The sequence below is a fragment of the Drosophila subpulchrella genome, chromosome 2R (genome assembly GCF_014743375.2).
Source record: "Drosophila subpulchrella strain 33 F10 #4 breed RU33 chromosome 2R, RU_Dsub_v1.1 Primary Assembly, whole genome shotgun sequence".
Lineage (NCBI taxonomy): Eukaryota > Metazoa > Arthropoda > Insecta > Diptera > Drosophilidae > Drosophila > Drosophila subpulchrella.
The window spans coordinates 3,539,456-3,554,281 of record NC_050611.1 but is presented as its reverse complement, the minus strand read 5'-3'; the positions used below and the strand labels follow the sequence as shown (position 1 = coordinate 3,554,281).

At 41.8% G+C, this 14,826-nt stretch overlaps 1 protein-coding gene across 1 annotated transcript; it reads right to left on the bottom strand.

Moving 5' to 3' along the window:
- Positions 1-3,556: 3,556 nt before the first annotated feature.
- On the bottom strand, positions 3,557-4,467 carry LOC119549522. The gene is made up of 2 exons (XM_037857637.1): positions 4,084-4,467; positions 3,557-3,661 (listed from the first exon to the last, which is right to left on the bottom strand). Exons 1-2 carry the CDS (start codon positions 4,465-4,467, stop codon positions 3,557-3,559), a joined length of 489 nt encoding a protein of 162 aa, XP_037713565.1.
- Between the last annotated feature and the right edge of the window lie 10,359 nt (positions 4,468-14,826).

Sequence of the window (14,826 nt, the reverse complement as noted above, 5' to 3'; positions counted from 1 at the left end):
GGTTTCGACTGTTTGTAAAATGATATGAGCACATTTCGGGAACAGTTTCGAACAATCAAACTCTCCTTTCATCCTCTCTCCTAATCCTTCGCATGGTCGCTTATCGCCCGCGCCCTGGACGCTAATTTGATGAGTCATCTGTGCCGACTTCGACTGCGGTCCTATTCCGATAGCCATCTGCCCCGCCCCGACCTTTAAACCGAGGCACCCCAATCCCATTTCCATTCCCACTCCATGGCCCATTCACCTGAGTTCTCTACCTGCTCGAATGGGCATTGTCGTAAATTTAACGTTTGTCATTGAATGGGAGTGTTTAGGCATCATCTAGGGACGATATGTTTGTGTTTGTATTGAGTTTTCGTAGAAATTGTCACAAGAAATGGGAAAGCGGGGAATGTCAACACACAAAGTGCGGCAGTTGGGGGAAAACTAGATGATAATCGGATCGTACCTCTGGGTATCTCATTTCTCCATAAAAATTGGTTACAATGAAGAACCAACTATTTATTTTTCTCCCCCGGGCGCAGCGCCGTTGCTGGGAACGTAATTACTTTGATATCCGAGCTGGAAGGCATTCCCGACCTATCGCTCTGAAATGGAGAATCCCATTTACACGGTTCATTGATCCAAGGGAAAGGACTTGTGCCGCTGGCGAAAGTCGGGATATGTTATCGAATTTGGATTTGTATCGCAATGGAGCAGATGTCTAGAGGTAGAGATAACATGCCTGCGAGGATTTTAAGGGTTTTACTTTGAGTGCCTTACATTTAAAAGGAAACATTCTTTTCATATAACTTAAAATTTAAATTCATTCAACAGGGGTAAGATCAGGAACCATTTCTCCCGTCTAATTTTATTAGTAACTGAAGGCTACTTTTAATTACATTTATCAACACAGAGAAAACTATCCAAGAACATTGTTCTTGAATTGAGAACATTGTTATTGAATTGAGAGCATTCGTTCTTAAAAACCGTGTAAGTACATTTTGGTATCAAGATAAGAACGAAATGGTGAGAAAAGAAAAGTTAAATTGAGTTTATTTAACAACTTTTTGATAAGTATACACTAAGGACTGAACTAATAGTTTATTTGCACATACAATGTACTGAAATACCGTCAATTCAACTTGATTTGAGCAAAATAAAAACATTTTCAACCTAAAAATGTAGTTCTATTTTTAAGAACATTTTCAACTCAGATGAGAACGTCAGAATTTTCTCTGTGAACCTTTCTATTAAAAAACAAAAATACAATTTGCATTTAAGCAGGGACCAGTCAAGATAATAATGGTATTTATATTAATGCCTGTTAAAGGTATTTAAGTTAAGTTAAATAGATTTTGAATCAAAAAGCCTTGTTTCACCTTCCAAGAAAGTGTTAATCAAAAAGGTTTTGGCTTTAATCAATTAAAAAGTTAATTATAAATCCGATGGATTATATTAACCTATAAATATTTATTTTAAAGGAAATAAAAACTTTGATAGCCAGTGAATTCCACCCAAAATTTCAAGAAATCAAAATCAATTTCAAGTTTAGCACCGAATACGTTTATGGGCCATATTGAAGGGGGAGAGTCCCTGGTCGGCTCCTCGGATCCGTTTTGGGAATTACTCTCTAATGCGAATCCCATCGCACGCGGTTGTTTGTGAGTCATCTGCGGTCGCAATTTCGGAGTCAGAGATTCATTGGCCATTCAGTTGCATGGGCTGCCCCCCTGCAGCTATCATAAAATGCCGGCGTCGCCAAAGGAAGTGGATCCGCGGGCAGCGGGAGGAAGGGGAGGAGGCGGAGGAGGAGGAGGAGGCTAAGGTCGGTCGCCTACTTACTCCGGAGCTGTCAGCTTATCATTTCGCTTTTAGCGCACCACAAGTCCCCAGAAAGTGTGTCCTGCGACGATGGCAGTGTGTGCGTAAGTGCACTCAAAAAAAGGACAGTCTTCAAACTTCAAACTTATTTAATAATATAAAAATTATTTTCATTAAAAAAGACACTACATTTTTGATACTACAAAATTAATTAAAAATACATTTTTTATTTATTTTTGGAAGAAAAATGTTCCATAAAAAATCAAAGTATTCTCTTATTAATCATTTTGTACATACACTTAACTTTAAATAAAGCCCCATTTGCTAAGCTAGCCTGAAGAAAGCAAAAGAGAAGGATCAGTTGGATTATTTTTACTTTACTTTACATTATTACTTATCGTTTCTGTTATGTTACCATGATATTTTTCTCTTGCCAAACCTATTTTTTATAACCATTTAGTTGATTTGCTAAAGCGTTCAATAATTGGAAATCATATGGATCACAAATAATAGATTGAATATTACTCGTAGATTAGAGTATTGTCTAAATCGGATCATTCATTAAAAAGTTATAACCAAATAATGTGTGCCATCTCGGAAACAGCCGATTTGCTGCATGCATACCTCCATCTCCCTCGCACTACCTTTAGCTAAGTAACGGGAATCAAATAGTCTATAGTGTTTTTATTCCTATTTTCAAACATTTTCCCCCCAATTTTTCAAGTGTATGTTGGGGGCTCATTATCGGAGTGCGCTCAATGGAATGTAATGGCGGCCCCGCCCCTTGGGCCACCACTTGACTTGGCCCGATCTCCGGCCCGCTCACCTGGCCCGCAGCTTGCGTGCTGGAACGCCGCTGTCTCCGCTGGCATTTCGTGTTACCCTTCAGCTCAATTTCGGCTACTTTTGGATGTCTCTCGGCGAGTTGGTCCATTTTTTCCTTTTGGATTGCATTGCATGTCGCATGTCGCACTCGAACTCAAAACTCGAACTCGAACTCGCTGTGCGTCCCTCTCCCTCTTTCCGTTCGCCTCTCCGTCCGTCCGATAAGGTTTTAAGTTATGACCTTTTAAAATGTCCAAATGCGGCGATAACACGTGATTACTACAAATGTATTCGGAGAGTGCAGCGGATCAGGATGCGCCACGAAAAATCCGATCCGGGCCCTTAAAAAAAGAGACAGGGCGAGTGCTGGATGGAGTGAGGGAAAGGGAGGGGATCGAGGCAGCTTGGCAACAGGCCACGGCAACAAATTGTTTTGGCCTCCAACTAACAAATGAAATCCTAAATCACACAGCACTCCTGCTGCTCCCACTCCCTCGCGGTGCTAAAGCTTCTGTCTGCCATCCAGGAGGACTGGCTGCAGGACATACATGGGTTCTTCTGGGTGCCCCGGCCCCATCGAGTAGCTCTTCATGCGAAGGAATCATAAATATCGATCAAAACGTCAACGTTTTATCTATTCCACAAATCGATCGTGCACTGTGCGAAATGCAGTATAGGGCTGCATTAAATGGATCATATAAAAACAAACATTATAAAATAAAATAATAATCATCATCATTAGTTAACTTATAGAACCTTTTTATCTTCTGTTGACTAAAAGCTATAGATATATTACAAATACTTAGCATACCAGCAGAAAAGTTGTAAGCAATTACCAGCATTCCCATGCAGAGATTATTAAATGAATGATGTGCTCGGAGATTCTACAAGAAGCGTGTTTAAAAAAGAATGATCATGATTATAATCAAGATACCCATTCTTCCTCCGACATTCCCAGGTTTCGCAGCCCTGGTCTTCCTGCTCCGCTGCCATTCACCATGTAAAGGGGATCCGGGGGGCCAACGAAGGGCTGGGGTCGATCACTTTGTAAATTGTTGGGCCTTGCATAATTTAAGCATAATTCTTATTTTATTCCTGGCCAGGAGTTGGTGTGTGGATGCTCCCAGGAATTTCATCTTTCGCTGGCGTATGTCGATATGCCAGATATCCGTCGCTCCGCGCGGTCAGCTACCCGACAAAATGCTCCAAGGGATTTCCAGCCCCGGCCCCCCTCCGCTGCTACGCCACTGATTATTACGCGAGGGGCTCAGGGGGCGTATATATGGCTAATAATAACAATAATAATATGCGTTCGCTTATCAAAATTGACGTCAGATCTTATTGATATGCATCTGGCAGTGGAGTTTTTGGCCAGCGCACAAAGGAAAATCGTGTCAGGGAATCGCTTGGGCTTAATTGAAGCGTTATTATGCGACTGTCACATACACGCACGTATGCAAAGCGTTCCTCCGAAACGTTTGTGGGTTCGGGTTCGCGATCCCCAGATCCCCAGGTCCCCAGGTCCCCGCATCTGCCCGTCCACCCAGATCCCCAGATCTCGAGATCTGCACACCAGGTCCTGCTGCGCCTGCGCGAAACCTTCACCTTCGCTCGACTTGACAGATGCCTCAGAATTTTTAAGCACCGCGGGCCATCTCGGAACTTCTGCCACGGCAGCCGTCTTTTATTAATCAGCAGACTGTCCGGCGGAGGGGATCGAGCGGGGGCCCGGCGGTTGCGAATATTACTTATATCGAATTTAATAATAATTCTTGAGCCGCTGCCGCTGCGTAGGCTGCTACTCTTGGTCAGTTTGATCAGCTCAGAAATTTGCATTGATCGACGTTGCAGATATGGACAGGCGGAGGCCAGAGTCAAAGTCAGGACAAGGTCTTTCACTGAGAGAAAAATATAAGCGTTTGGCTATCTGAAGAGAAAGTAGTTCTTGCCCAACTCGCTCACCTTGACTGAATGGGTGCTCAGTTTATATATTGGCATGTGGTTGGTAATAGATGTTTATGTTGACAGCCAATTTGTAATAACTAGATCAGATAGATATAAAAAGAAAAAAAAACAGATAATTAGGTATACATTTGTATACTACACAAAAAGTTAATTAATGCAAAATAAAAAATATGTAGAAAAGCCTACATAACCTCCATAATTAACTAATTAATCCATATCTGATTTTATTAGTTAGTAAGATTACCTAAAGCTGTTTGAATTACATCAAAGTTGTAAATTTTGGGACAATAAACCTTTCTTTATTTAACCTAATCTAAGTAAAATAGATGTTTTCTACAACCTTATTACTGCAAAATCATTATTTAAATATAAATCTAATTTACTTGCATATACATATATGTTATAATAACAATTTCATATATTCAAACATATTATATGTCAAACGTAATCAATTTCTTTTTATAAAAAATGTTTTAACATTTTTGTTTTTTAGGTAAAGTTTGAGTGGTAAAGTTTTAAAGCTAAAAGAAGAATCGGAGTTTTGAGTTTAAAGTCTGCATTTAGTTTAACATGCGGATGAGAAAACCTCCCTTAGAGTAACAAAGGAATATTAAAAGCAACTTGACTATAAAATATTGTGTTATTTAGGGAAACTATCTTGTATATTTTCTTTGTTAAATGGAAGTATATATTTTATAATTTATATAATTTGTATACTTTTCTGAGTGCATTTACAGTCGAGACAACGCCGTGATGTGAAGATGCTGCTGATGCTGTGGATGCCGATCGGTCTCAGCGCGTATGATGAACGATTTCGGTCGTGGGGAGGGGCACTTGGGGGGTGTGGTGACAGAGAGGGGGGCGTTGGAGGGGCGGGGGCGGTAGGAGCCGTTCAACTTTGTGTACTTTCGCCCGGGTGAAAAGTATGCGCCGCCCTTATTAGCATGCCGCGGACGTTCCCGGTCGGCGGAGGAAAGTGGGTTAGCCCCCATTTCTGCGCCTGCCCCTCTGGCTTAATGTGCCGTTTTGTTAAATTGCAGCGTTAAGAATTGCGCACATAAAGCATTTTGTTGTCAAACTGATTTCTGATCATACATAATTTTTATCTTGATCCAAATAAGCCTTACACGATCAGAACGCCGCTGCCTCGGCATCGGGCTGCCGAGACCCTAGGGCCACAGAAACCAGTAAGACTGTATCGATACCATGCCGAATACCTTACCTCGCCGTCGTTAATATATGCATGCGTGGTCAGAGGCGATATATATTTTTTTCGGCTGATTCGTAGCTGGGTCTCTTAATGGCGAATTGGCCGAGCAACAAATGAGTCCCGGCCATATGCAAAATGTATCGAAATTATGAGCATATTTCCAAAAAAGAACGCTCTGCTCTGGGGCGTTTCAAATGCTATGCCTTATTTGTCGCTCGGGTAACGCCCCTCGCCCACAAAAAACGATGAAAATGGCTAAGTGGCCGACACTTAAGTGCACCATAAAAATCGGAACGCATAAATCATCCCCAAAATCCACATTATAATCGGTTAAATTGATGTCCGAAACACGAGTCGGCGATAACTATCGACTGCGTTGTCTTGGGCATGGCTTTATATTGACACAAAAATCAAATCAACTTTTTACGGCCAAAGTTATGAACCTGGGTGTTTTATTGCCCGTCGTTAACTTTCGGGAATATCAATTTGAGTTTGATTATTGTTCCAAGCGCTCCATTGATTATGCGATAACTATCAATAAAAAGGAAATCCCCGATGATCCACAGCTGTTAAGGTCCAAAAGCTAAACAATAAAGCTGCGTGTCAGGGCTATAAGTCAGTTGGTCGATTTCTTATTACAAAACCATTACAACGATGGGCTTTATTACCCGAAAAGCCGGTCAAAACGGGAATCTTGAACAATAACCCAAAATAAAATACAAATTTCATATCAAAAACTCAAACTTAAGTCAAGTTTATTAATTAAATACCTATCAATATGTCTTTTCTTGCCTTTTGAATAACAATTAAAATGAAAAACTTTAAGTAAATAGAAGCCATCTACCATCAGGTATCAGGAATCAGTCAAATTATATTTAAAATAACAAATTTTCATGCATTTTATGTACAAAACAATTCGTTGAATACCAATTTATATGTTTTCCTCGTACTCAATAAATAAAACGGAAACAATGTCGTCTTACAATTTCTTTAATAAATTAAACAATGAATTCTTTTGTAAACCGAATATTCCTCTTTGTTTTATTACAAAACATCCAAACATTTACCCAATAATACATATTTTGTGAATTTCTTTGCTTCCTTGACCCAGTTTAAATGGCGAAAAGAAATGAAAGACACGGCCGAATCGTACATATTCCAGAAAATTATGCCCCATGTTTGCCTGCCCTGAACTTCCCTCCCACCTGAGCGGAGGGGCACATAAATTGGCTCCCAATATCCACAAAACGACAGTAAACGGTCATTTTTATCGAAATAATTGCATTTTTTTTTGTTTGTTGGCCGTGTGTTCAGTTGGTTCAGTTGGCTTTTTGGCTCTGACTTTGGCATTGGCAGCGAAAGTTTTGATTGCGTTCCGCTGGCGTTAGCAGGCCGTGGATAATCCACTCTGTTTCATTACGAGCTCGGAGTGCAGATGCCGGAGGGCCGGCCAAACGAGCCTCTGATTGTGCATACGCACGAAATCAATAAATAAAAGAGCGGCCAGAAATTGCCCGGTCTTCTGGGGACCCAGGGTCCCACTGCCAGCAAATGGAGGCCCACGCCGCCGCCCTTCCCCGTCCCCAGGATGCAGCTCCTCCAACCTCGGCCTGATGCGCGCCCATAATTCATTTCATTATTGTTTTGACATTTTATTTATTGAATGCGAACAGGCTCCCACCCTCCTCATCTCAGAGCCGCTTTTTCTGCGTCTTTTTTTTACGTGTACTTCCCCCGGATCCGCAAATGTTTTGTGCAAATTGTTAACGGGCTTGTTTCATTTTAAGGCCCTGGTAAGTGAGTGAAATCAATGCCTGCGATGCGTGTGTGTGGTCTCCGCGCTGGCCAGCAAACAAAAGACTTAGGCAACGAACTTGGGACTGAGGGGCCCAAGAAAAGTGTTTTTCGAGCAAACAAACGAAATGCTTATGGAAATGTTACAAGGCAACGCAACAAGTCGGAAATTTACATAAATTGCCCTCAAATCAATTTAGTTAGCAGAGTGAACCGGTTCGGGGCCAATGGCTTTTATGACCAATTCTCTTAACCTCCGCTCAATGGGGCTGAAGCATCAATTAATGATCCGTAGAGAGAGTTTTCAATTAGACGTCCATTAAGATCGCATTCCAAATGGAGCACTCCACACTCTTCCCACGCGACACAGCCACGCCCACGCCCACGTGGAGCCGCCCTTCCTCATCGATTGCCTAATGCCAAATGGATGACAATTAATGCACACCTCGCTGCACTTACCAACTTGATAAATTGGGTGTCCCAACGCCGCGCAGAAGTTATGGAAATTAGCCTGCCGCAGAGAGTTAATGGAGTCAAAACGCTTATAAAACTTATATGCCCTGCCGGCTGCGGCAGCTGCAACGGCCAGAATATGACAATATGGCTGGAAATTAATCTTGCATAGAGCCGGAGACGGAGATCCAAAGCCCCCAGTTCCCAGTTCCCAGTTCCCATTTCCCAGTCGCCGGGAGAGAGGGCGTAGGATCGTAGGAACGCAGGAACGTCTAGGCAGGATGTGGACTGCCATTGTCGCCCGGTTTCACTCGGTCGTCTGAGACTCTCTGAATGTGAACTTGATTATGTTTTATGAGACTCGCTGCCGATGCCTGTGCTGTTGCAGTCGCCGTTGCATTGCGTTGCATGCTGCAGATGCTGCAAATCCGCCAACTAAGTTGCATCTGTACGCCATTAGATGTCGCCCATAAATTGTGGTATCATTTTTTATACGCTCTTCGGACCGGCCATCTAAATGACCCAAGAAAGGGGATCCCTTTTCGGTTCTGATACCCGGTGGGCGTTTATCTGTTTGCCACTTTTTGATTTCATTATTCAGTTTTCCCCCACTTATGGCCTCGCATTCAGTAATTGTATCCCATTTGGGAATCAATAGGTTCTGGAAATAAAACGTTAATGTTAATCTAGGGTCAATCAACAATCAATCGCTGTTTTGGGTAAGGTAAAGGCTTTCTGAGACCGGTTTATACTCGTATTCAAACTAAGAAAATAAAACATTTATAAAAATAATTAAACAATTAGCCATTACACAAAACAATTTACTTTAATTTGTTTATAAGAAAAAGGTTTTGATTTAAAAACTATAAGTTTGATTTTTAAAATATAATTAAATCAGAAATATTTTTTGTGCGTACGACAAAGTTGCTAACCTATTAAAATATTTGTAAATAAGATCGAAACCTTTAGTTTTTTGGAAAGATACTTATGAGTAAAGAACAGAGAAATCATTTTAAAAACATTATATTATTGCTATTAGCATTTTTAACACTAAATAGTTGTATAAAAAATGATCATAATAGTAATTATTTGATTTGAAAAGGCAAATACATTAATCCAAGTTCCTCGCTCCAAAGTCCACTGTGCCGTCCTCCCACGCAGCCTTTGCCCTCAGCTAAGCACCCTGCACCCTACCCTGCCGCCCCTACGCCCCTGTTTCGGTATCATTGTTGATGACATTTATGTCTTAATATTTTTGCAGGCCCAAATGCAAATGCAGTGGCACTCAGGCAGTACCGTTAGCCAGCGCCATTAGCCAAGTTGAGAGGCTCAGCGGATCTACACACACACTTATGCCAGCCATTAATTTCCATTTATGGATTAAGCAAGTGAGCGGGCCGACCAGCGGGGGGTGTTCCAGGGGCGGAGCTGAGGGGAGTAAGAGGGGTCCACAGCCCGCACGCACAAAGCCTTTAATAAATGCATCGCCATTACGGGCAGCACATGCTTAGGAGCAGCAAGGAGCAGCAACATCATCAGCAGTTGCTCCTTTGAGCCACAGTCACAGTCGCGGCCAGATGGCCCAGCTGGCGAACAACTCAATTGGCATCGCGGCTTTGGTTTCTCAGCTCCGCAGCTCCGCAACTCCTCAGTTTTCCCGAGCTGCTTATCGCCAGTTGCCGTTGTGTGGCTGCAAATTCTGGAGCTGCACTCTCGCAGTGCCGCAGTCGCAGTTGCAGCTTTCCATCTGCCCCATCGGAGCCACTCGCCCCAAATCTTTAAATGCCGCTCATGTGATTTTTCTTGGTCGCAGCGGAATGGAATGGAGTCTCTGGGATTAGCGCGAGTGAGTAATGATTGTGGCCTGCGCCGGAGACGGAGATGAAGATGGAGGCCGGAACGATGCGGACTCATAAGTAGGAGATGGGCTCATAAGTACGACCATGTGGCAGCGGGTAATGCACAAAGAACTTACCAGTCTCTAATTTTAATAATTTAAAGAAAGGGTGTTTAAAAACAGTTTAATATTAAATAGATAGTCGTTACCCCCTATACAAATGCAGTAAAAAAAAGAAAATTTGTTTAGAAAATCTTATTTATCTATGTCTTGGTTATTGTAATATGATCTATGGAAATATATGAAGGTATTAAATAACTTGGAAAACATATGGGACTTTTGTTTAGACATAAAGAAGTTATAAAGTCACACTAGGATAGACATGAGAAACGAATCAATCTCTTCCCCATTCCCTCTCAGTTCCTATGAGTAGAACGAAATTTGTCAAGTTGAAAATGTTTTTATTGTTCTTGTATCAAGTTAAATTGGCGGTAATTAATCAGTATATACCTACTTAAAAGTTGTTAAATAAACTCAATTTAACTTTTCTCTTCCCACCATTCCGTTGTAATATTGAAAACAATGATACCAAAATGTACCTACACGGTTCTGAAGAACAAATGTTTTCAATTCAGGAACAATTAGAATTAGAATTAGAATCTTCATAATCTATGTTTTGGTTTTGTAAAAAGATCCATGGAAATATGTTTTTTATGACACAAAGGCATAAAGAATGAAGATAAATGTTGACCAATACTAGAATAGGTATGAGAAACGAATCCTTCTTTTCTCTATAGCCAAACATTGTTCGATGTATTCTTTGATCTATTAAATGAACTCTTTTAATGTCTAAACCAATTCCAAGTTGAAACCCAAGTGAGAAATACATGTTAAACAATAAGTGTACATAAAGCAAATCAAATAATATAAATAAACACAGATTGCATTCCTGGAACTCAAGCAATTGGTTACTCCATCATTTGAAGAGTGGACTTGCGGCTGATCCGGGATCGTGGATAGCTATGCAAACACTCTCGCCAGCGAATAGTCAAAGTCACACAAAGCCTTGAAATTCCTGCCCCCAAGCCCCAAACCCCGAACCCCGACCCCACCCCCACGCACACCCTTTGGGCAACTGTAACGCCCCTCGGGATGATGATTGTCCAGTGGGCGGGGAAGGACGAGCCGGGCCTGAAGATGGGATGGGACTGCCGCTGTTGATATTAATGTAGCCCTGTCCGAGTGGCAAATGAATGCCATCAATCAACGCGGAGCGTGCGCATTCACAGTTTGCTTCGAGGACAAATACAAATACGAGCCCAAACGCAAATACACGAAAACAAACACCAGTACAAGGAATATGAGTGCGCGCATGCGCAGAACGCTTTGGTTTTGAAGGAAAGGTCTGCTAACCAAACAAAACAAGCCAACCAGCACTGGGAGAAATCATGCACCACAATTTCACATCACAAAAGATTTTAAGATCTTTTTTAATTAAAGATCAAGGAAAATCTATAGATAATACAGTAATTTTTAAACCAAGTGAAAGTATAGGTACTTCAGAATGAAATGAAATATAATGCAACTTTTGTTACCTCCCCCATAGCTAATAATGGCTAATAATGATTAAATTTTAGCAAGCTGGATAGATAAAAAAGGGTATACAGCTTAACAACATTTTATGAAACTGCGTACAGATATGTTAAATGTTTCTATAACCTTTTAAAATAAATTCAGCCAGTCCGTCGCAAATTAAACATGTCATATGATCATTAGACTTGTAACCAATCAAATTAGGGTTAACTTAGTAAGTAAATAGGTTCTAGACATTGTATAAATTTAAATCCTTAAAAGGTAAGTTCCTATTGATTTTTTTCCTAGTGTGGGTTCTACGATTCCAAATAGTACAATGTTGCTAATGATAAGTGCATCCTCCATAAAAGGATCATTTTAGGAACCATCAACGACTGTTCTCCCAGTGGACCATCCTGATGGGGAGCCACAGGCCCAAGGGCGCGACTTCTTTGCCTGCACTTGACAAATGTGAGAGTGCGAAAAGCGCCCTGTTCGGGCGCCATTAATTGTTTCGCAGGGGGAGTGGGGCTGCGATTATCGAACGCCATATTGTCAGAGCTGTCCCTCTCGCTCGCGCCCATTAGGTGACGTCTTAATTGCCAACTCCGCGGCTGCGGCGGGGCGTTATAAATTAAATTTATGTTTTCTATGCAATTTATTACTTGGAAAATAACATTTATATAGAGCTTATTGCACAAGCCACCGATTGGAGGCTTGATCGTGCTGACAAGGCTGCGCCACGCCCAACTTCGGTTGAGCTTTTGATGATGTTGGCCTGGCCAAGGCAGCCGGCTTCATTTTAGTGATCTAGCCATGTGAGCAGCCCCTCTTAGCCCCTTTCCCCATCCTCGAGAGATCTCACCGATCTGGTCTGCCCACCCGACTTCGATTCAACCTGAGATAAGCCTTGGTCGGGCGTCAGTTTTCCGCTTTTCAGCCGGCTTCCTGCAGCTGAGGCTGTGATTTAATTTGGGCTCCTTCTGGTCTGGCCGCAGCTTTTACCCAAGCGGGTCAACTCGGAGGTTCAACAAATGTCCCAAATTTGTTTGGCTCCGTTGTTGCCGCTTGCAATTCGTTAACTGATCTGCCGTTGTCAATATATTTTATGTTGTCTTCGATTATTTTCTGGGGGCTATGGCGGCCAAGTACGTGGGTTCATTGGGGAATTTTGCACTACTGACAGCCGAGAAAATATTACAAGGGTTTTTGGTAAGTAATTAAAGTTATTATATATACTATACATTGAATATTAGATGATATCTAGTCTTAATTATTATTAAATGATTCGGAAAACAAAAAGAATTTGATTTAAATAATATGCCTTGAAACGTATTATACAATATTTTTTAGAAATGTGTATTACACATTTAGATTTGTTGTAAAAACTTATGGAAAGATCTTATTGTAATTAAGTTTGATTTCATTACCCATCGACTGCAGCTAAATGCACCATTCTCAAGAGCATCTAAGTATCGTTTGAAAACCTAACAGCTTTTGATTTAACCTTTTTTATTGGATTTATCGTCTTTTGTGCATCTCGCTACTCTCGTTTTTTCGTGCCCAACAACATGACAGTAAAAACAATAACCATGAAAATAAACAACAAAAAAGCGGATACTAAAACCGAAACCAATAAAAAAGTTCGAGACAAAAAATCGAATCATAAAGCATTTTGACATTGTTACAAGTCAGCGGGAGATATTTCACTTTTAACCTTTCGCTTGACTTTTCCGCAAGCCGGGCAAAATAAAAAACTCTAAAACAAGGCCAAGCTGGGGGTGGGGGTATTTTCGGATACCGAGTACTTGTAGGTATTTTAAACAGCCTTTAATTTGCTCCCTCATTCCGATTGCATTCAAAATTGCAACTGCAACAGTGCGTGAGCCGTGGGCAGTCGGCTGCTGGGTACGCTGGGTACAGTGCGGAACATCCATGCCAGTGCAGTATGCACTTGCCGGTGATTTATAGGGACCGTGCGTGGTTGCAGCATGTGAAAAATGAATACGAGATTTATAACATCAGCCTAATTGAATGTTTGATCCTGGGCATAAATAACCAAATTAATGAAAATGATTTTTAATAAATTTCTCAATTGCATGTTTAGCCCCGAATCCCGAACTCCTTATCCCGAATCCCTGCCTTTGGATCCCTGGGTCCAGCGCAAAACTCCGACTAGACACGCTGCGAACTCGGCGATATCCTGCTGGGCATGAGTAATGTTCCTCTATTAGCCGCTGCATCACTCCGGCTAATGGAGGAGCTCTCTGGGTGCACTGGGCACTACCGATGGCAGTGGATCCATTGGATCCCCTGGATCCACAGCTGCCTTCGGTGTGTCATTCACCCGCTTAATTATGAAGAAATGCATCCCTTTTTGCGATAATTAATGGCGCCATTCGCTGGTCGGCAGCATTTTCGTTGGTTTTAGCTCAATTCGCGGATAATTGGGGCGGCAACATTGTAGCCCCATGTCCCGGCTTTCAGTTTCCAGGTTGCAGGTTCCTGCTCCCGGGAACCCATGTTCCCATTTCCCTTGCGCTTTTGATTTCCCGCGAATCTGATCGCCGCATGATCGTTTGGCATTGGCATTGCGGCGCATTTTTGGTGGCATGCCCCGCTTGACAACTTCAATTAACGATTGCCGAGTGCGTGTAATTAGCGCATTTCGGTCCCTAAATCCCCCATATCGCCCCTTTTGGCCATCTTGTCGAGCAGACCGTTTACCGAAAATGAAACGAAATACACGAATTTTACGATTTTGGCATACTTTGTCAGATATACTTGTATGTACAACTGGTGGCAAGCTCATTCTCCTCCCCCAGAGCGAAAAAACAAAAATAAATAAAATCTTGTCCCTCAGCCAATTTGGGCAGTCGGGAGTATCGAGATATCATCAATCGATAATGAGGAAATGGAAGCCGTTTGTCATCGCCTGCACTCGCGAATGAGTTATGTGTAGGTATGTCTTTGTTGGCCAGTTCCCCCGACAGGAAAACAACAATAAATGTCACAGACTAGGCAAAGGGTCTCTGCCTGGAATATCTAATGCCCTAATGGGGCATGTTTTGACTTTACTTTGATGAGTAGTTCCCATCGGAGGTACCTCTTAAATAAAGCCAAGGGTGTTTAGGACAATTGAGATATATAGCGATATTGGTAAGTATTTAATATTTATTTATTTATTAAAGATGATAGTAAAGCTGGCAGAACTAAGACTTGAATAGGGGAGTAGAACTGACTACGTTGTAGAGGTGCAGAAACATCGATTTTTTCGATGTTACATCGATGTTTGCCTGTTAAAACATCGGAAAAGTGACGCTTTCTGCACTTCTTTTGCATGCCCTTCGACTACTAAGTATTT